Here is a 5,893-nt window from a genome sequence, read left to right as displayed (position 1 = left end):
ACATCCTGATAAAGAATAAAGGGGTCAAATGGGCAATGAAGGAAGAAATTTTAAAAATATATGGGAGGAAATGAAAATGGAAACATAACAGTCCAATACCTTTGGGATGCAGCAAAGGCAGTCCTAAGGGGGAAATACACTGCAATCCAGGTCTATCTCAAGAAACAAGAAAAATTCCAAATACAAAACCTAACAGCACACCTAAAGGAACTAGAAGCAGTACAGCAAAGAAACCTCAAAGACACCAGATAAAGAGAAATAATAAAGTTTAGAGTAGAATTAAACAACATACAATAAAAAAACAAAGACAAATAAAAAATGGAGTACAGATCAATGAAACCAAAAAGGTTGTTTTTTGAAAAAATAAACAAAATTAATAAAACCCTGGGCAGTCTTCTCAAAAAGAAAATAAAGATGACCCAAATAGACAAAATCATGAATGAAAGAGGACAGATCAAAACTAACACCACAGAAATACAAACAATTATCAGAGACCACTATGAAAAATTATATTCCAATAAACTGGACAACCTGGAGGAAATGGACAAATTTCTAGACACCCACACACTACTAAAACTCAAATGGGAAGAAACAGAAAATTTGAACAGACCCATAACCAATGAAAAAACAGAACCAGTTATCAAAAATCCCCTAACAATTGTAAGAGTCCTGGGCTGGATGGCTTCCCAGGGTAATTCTACCAGACATTTAAAGCAGAGTTAATACCTATCCTTCTCAAGCTGTTCCAGAAAATAGAAATGGAAGGAAAACTTCTAGACTCATTCTATGAAGCCAGCACTACCTTGATTCCCAAATCAGACAACGACCACAATAAAAATGAGAATTACAGGCCAATATACCTCATGAACTTGGATGCAAAAATTCTCAACAGGATACTAGCAAATCAAATTCAACAGCATATAAAAAGAATTATTCACCATGATCAACTGAGATTCATTCCTGCACTGTAGGGCTGGCTCAATATTCACAAATCAATCACTGTGATACATAACATTAATAGAAGAAAGGATAAGAACCATATGATCCTTTCAATAGATGCAGAAAATGCATTTGACAAAATGCAGCATCCTTTCTTAGTAAAAACCCTCAAGAAAGTCGGGATACAAGGAACATACATTAACATCAGAAAAGCCATATATGAACAGCCCACAGCTAATATCATCCTCAGTGGGGAAAAAACTGAGAGATTTTTCCCTAAGATCAGGAACACATCAGGGATATCCACTCTCACCACTGTTGTTTAACATAGTGTTGGAAGTCCTAGCCTCAGCAAGCAGACAACAAAATGAAATGAAAGGCATCCAAACTGGCAAATAAAAAGTCAAACTTTAACTTTTCACAGATGATATGATATTCTACATGGAAAACCCAAAAGACTCCACCAAAAAGCAGGTAGAATTGATACATGAAATCAGCAAAGTTGCAGGATACAAATTCAATGTACAGAAATCGGTTGCATTTCTATACACCAATAATGAAGCAACAGATAGAGAAATCAAGAAATCAATCCCATTTACAATTGCACCAAGAAACATAAGATACCTAGGAATAAACCTAACTAAAATATAAAAGATCTTTTTGCTGAAAACTATAGAAAACTTCTTAAGGAAATTGAAGAATACACAAAGAAATGGAAATACATTCCATGCTCATGGATTGGAAGAACAAATACTGTTAAAATGTCAATACTTCCCAAAGCAATCTACACATTCAATGCAATCCCAATCAAAATTACACCAGCATTCTTGTCAAAACTAGAACAAAAAATCCTAAAATTTAGATGTGAGCACAAAAGACCTCGAATAGTCAAAGTTATGTTGACGAAGAAAACCAAAGTGGGAGGCATCACAATACCAGGCTTTAGCTTAAATGACAAAGCTGTAATCATCATGATAGTATGGTACTGGCACAAGAACAGACACAGAGACCAATGGAATAGAATAGAGAATTCGGAACTGGACCCCCAAAGGTATGGTCATCTAATCCTTGACAAAGCAGGATAGAGTATCCAATGGAAAAAAATGTAAGCTCTTTAGTAAATGGTGCTGGGAGAACTGAACAGCAACATTCAGAAGAATGAAATGGGACAACTTTCTTATACCATACACAAAAGTAAACTCAAAATGGATGAAAGACCTAAATGTTAGACAGGAAAACATCAAAACCCTAGAGGAGAAAACAGGCAACAACCTCTTTGTCCTCAGCCACAGCAATTTCTTGCTTGACACATCTCCAAAGGCAAGGGAATTAAAAGTAAAAAGGAACTATTGGGACCTCATCAAGATAAAAAAAGCTTCTGCACTGCAAAGGAAACAATGAACAAAACTAAAAGGCAACCAATAGAATGGAAAAGATATTTGCAAATGACATATCAGATAAAGGATTAGTATCCAAAATCTATAAAGAAGTTACCAAACTCAACAAAAAAAAAAAAAAAAACTCAACACCCAAAAAACAAATAACCTAGTGAAGAAATGGGCAGAAGACATGAATAGACACTTTTCCAAAAAAGACATCCAGATGGTCAACAGACACATGAAAAGATGGTCAACATTATTCATCATAAGGGAAATACAAATGAAAGCCATTCTGAGATACCACCTTACACCGGTCAGAGTGGCTAAAATGAACAACTCAGGAAACAACAGATGCTGGCGAGGATCTAGAGAAATGGGAACCCTCTTGCACTTTTGGTGGTAATGCAAACTGTTGGAGCCGCTCTGGAAAACAGTGTGGAGGTTCCTCAAAAAAAAAAAAAAAAAATAGAACTACCTTAGGATCCAGCAATTGCACTACCAGGAACTTAGCCAACAAATACAGGAATGTGATTCATAGGAGCACATGTACCCCTTTGTTTATGGAAGTGTTTTCAACAATAGCCAAATTATGGGAAAAGCACAGATGTCCACCACCTGATAAATGGATAAAGAAAATGTGGTTTATATATACAATGGAATACTATTTGGCAATGAGAAAGAATGAAATCTGGCCATTTGCAGCAACATGGGTGGAACTGGAGGGTGTTAGGCTAAGTGAAATAAGTCAGTCAGAGAAAGACAGATATCATGTGTTTTCCTTCATATGTGGAACTTGAGAAACTTAACAGAAGACCATGGGGGAAGGGAAAGGAAAAAATAGTGTCAAACAGAGAGGGAGGGAGGCAAACTATAAGAGACTCTTAAATACAGATAACAAAGTGAGGGTTGACGGAGGGGTAGGCGATGGGAAAAATGGGTGATAGCCACTGAGGAGGGCACTTGTTGGAATGAGCATTGGGTTCTATATGTAAGTAATGAATCATGGGAATCTACCCCCAAAACCAAGAGCACAATGTATATAGTCTATGTTAGCTAACTTGACAATAAACTGTATATAAACTGTATAAATATATAAATATATAAATATTTATTATAAGTATATAAATATGTATATATCTTCTACAAGTTTTATGTATTTTGTTTCATATTTATTTCATTTCTAATTTATTTGAAATTTTTTATAAAAATTATAGAAGCTAGTATATACATTGCTTTTTTAAAAATAATTATTCACTCTTTAAATAATTCATCCTCATAATTTTATACAGACACACACAAACACACATACAAATGGCTGATGTTGTTGGTACAAAATGAACAAATCTTTTAGGATCTCTGAAAGAAAAAAAAAATCTCCCAGCTCAAGTTAGGACAGCTGACTGGGATACACAATCTTCACTAACAGCAGAAAACATAAAATGTTACAATCACTAGATCAAAGGTATTTTAGAAAGTTATAGACCTTATCTTATAGGACTATAACCTTAAGGCTTAACCATATCTGCAGGATTGTCTGACTTCAGTCTCTTGTGAACCAAGAAGGTTTTACTGTTTACTTTATTTTTGGAATCCTCCCTTTTAAGTTATTTATAAATGAAGTAGATGTACATGGGCTCCCAGGGCAGAAATTGAACCCATATTGTGAGATTAGCTGACTTGGTAATGGTAAAGTTTGGCTTTCCTGAGAGCACATGATCAGGGCCCACAAACATTAAAAGTTGAAAATCCCCTTTCTTTTATCAATGTATAACATATATTTTGCTTACAGTGCCTCAATCATTTATTCTTATTACTGAGGTCCAAAGTCTACAACAAAAATACTATGACAATATCTGAAAGCAGGACAAATGGAAATTTTAATGAATTTACCATATATAAATGAAATAGTTAAAAAAAAAACAGCACAAACTGGCCAACTGAGAGCAATATACATTGATATAACACAAGTTTCAAAATCTGGATTCATTTTGGCTGCTGCCAATTTTGCAAATGAGTCCCACTATAGATGTCCCAGAAAATGTTTCTCCAGCCACTTTTTCAAAGCCCCCTTGACTTCTTTATTCCTCACACTGTATATAAGAGGGTTCAACACAGGTGTAAAGATGGTGTAAAAAGCAGAGACCACCTTGTCATGGGCCACTGTACGGTAGGATTTGGGCCGCATGTAGGTGAATATTAGAGTGCCATAGAAGAGCCCCACGACAGCCAGGTGAGAGGAGCAGGTGGCAAAGGCTTTCTTTCGAGCTGCAGTGGACCTCATGTTGAGCACAGCAGCCAGGATGAGACTGTAGGAAGCCAAAATGATAGACAGAGGGATCAAGAGCATCAGGATGCAGCACACATACATGAAAAACTCAAAAAATGTAGTGTCCGCACATGCAAGGCGAACGAGCGAGGGTGCCTCACAGAAGAAGTGGTTGATTTCCCGAGAATGGCAGTAAGGGAAGCTCAGAGTGGTGCCAGCTTGCATCAGCCCATCTACCCCTCCCAGAAGCCAGGAGCCTGTGGTCATGTTCAAGCAGAGCTTCTGATTCATGAGGATGGGGTAGCGCAGGGGGTGACATATGGCCACATATCGGTCATATGCCATGGCAGCTAAGAGGAAGCACTCGCCCCCTCCCAGAGTCAGAAACAGGAATATCTGGGCCCCACAGCCAGCAGGAGAGATGGATCTGGTGTCCATTAGGTAGTTGGCTGCCATTTTGGGGACTATGGTGGAGACAAGCATCACATCCATGAGGGAGAGCTGGCTAAGCAAGAAGTACATGGGCATGTGCAGTCGGGGGTCCTCATGGATGAGCACAATCAAAAGGGCATTGCCCATCAGGGAGGAAAGGAAGACCATGAGCACCATGGAAAAGAGGAACAGATGGGTCTGAGTGTGGTTAAAGAGCCCCAGAAGAATGAAGTTTATGTCTGTGGTGTTATTTGCATCTTCCATGGTTCCAGTCATGCCTGGAAGACAAGGAATGATTAGGAAAAGAGAGGTGTTTGAAAGGAAGCTTATGCATTTTCTTAAGAAGACATGGTCAAATAATGTAAAAATAAATGAGATCTGGAGGAATAATTATGTCTCTAGCCTTTCATTTCCTGACAAGACATTTGCCTTACCATCCTATCATACATCTCTGCTGTTATTTCACAATATTTTTTTCCAAAAATTGGATAACAAGTATACATTGCAGTGCACATTACATTTCTATTATTTCTGTATATTTTGTTGGTATGCCACACATAATTTACTCACGGTGTTGGTAAATATTATGCCTCCCTAGTTTTCTAATGCCTGGGTACTTCTGTGTTGGAAGAGCCTCATAGTCATGCATTTTGGCCAATATTAATGTGATATATCTCTTAATTATAACTTTTCCATGTTTCTCATATGTTTAAATTAGTTTCTCAAGATTTCCTTCAATGTCATGAGGAGTTGTTTTAATTTAAAAAATATACAAACTAATGTGCAATTACTAGCACTCATTTTGATGCTGAGAGAAACAAAACTAGCTGTATTTCTCTATTTTACATGTGTATGCAGCCCATGGTTCCAATATCCA

The 5,893-nt window shown here is 37.1% G+C and overlaps 1 protein-coding gene across 1 annotated transcript; it reads right to left on the bottom strand.

The window, feature by feature from the left end:
• Positions 1–4,338: 4,338 nt before the first annotated feature.
• On the bottom strand, positions 4,339–5,280 carry LOC124509006 (olfactory receptor 2T33-like). The gene has a single exon (XM_047075679.1). The coding sequence runs from the start codon at positions 5,278–5,280 to the stop codon at positions 4,339–4,341; it is 942 nt and encodes a 313-aa protein (XP_046931635.1).
• Positions 5,281–5,893: the final 613 nt, after the last annotated feature.

The sequence above is a fragment of the Lynx rufus genome, unplaced genomic scaffold (assembly GCF_022079265.1).
Source record: "Lynx rufus isolate CCGP_SWC_20201006 ecotype Redwood Valley unplaced genomic scaffold, mLynRuf1.p SCAF_1, whole genome shotgun sequence".
Taxonomy (NCBI): domain Eukaryota; kingdom Metazoa; phylum Chordata; class Mammalia; order Carnivora; family Felidae; genus Lynx; species Lynx rufus.
Note: the sequence above shows the minus strand (reverse complement) of the source record. Positions and strands in the feature narration are given on the sequence as shown.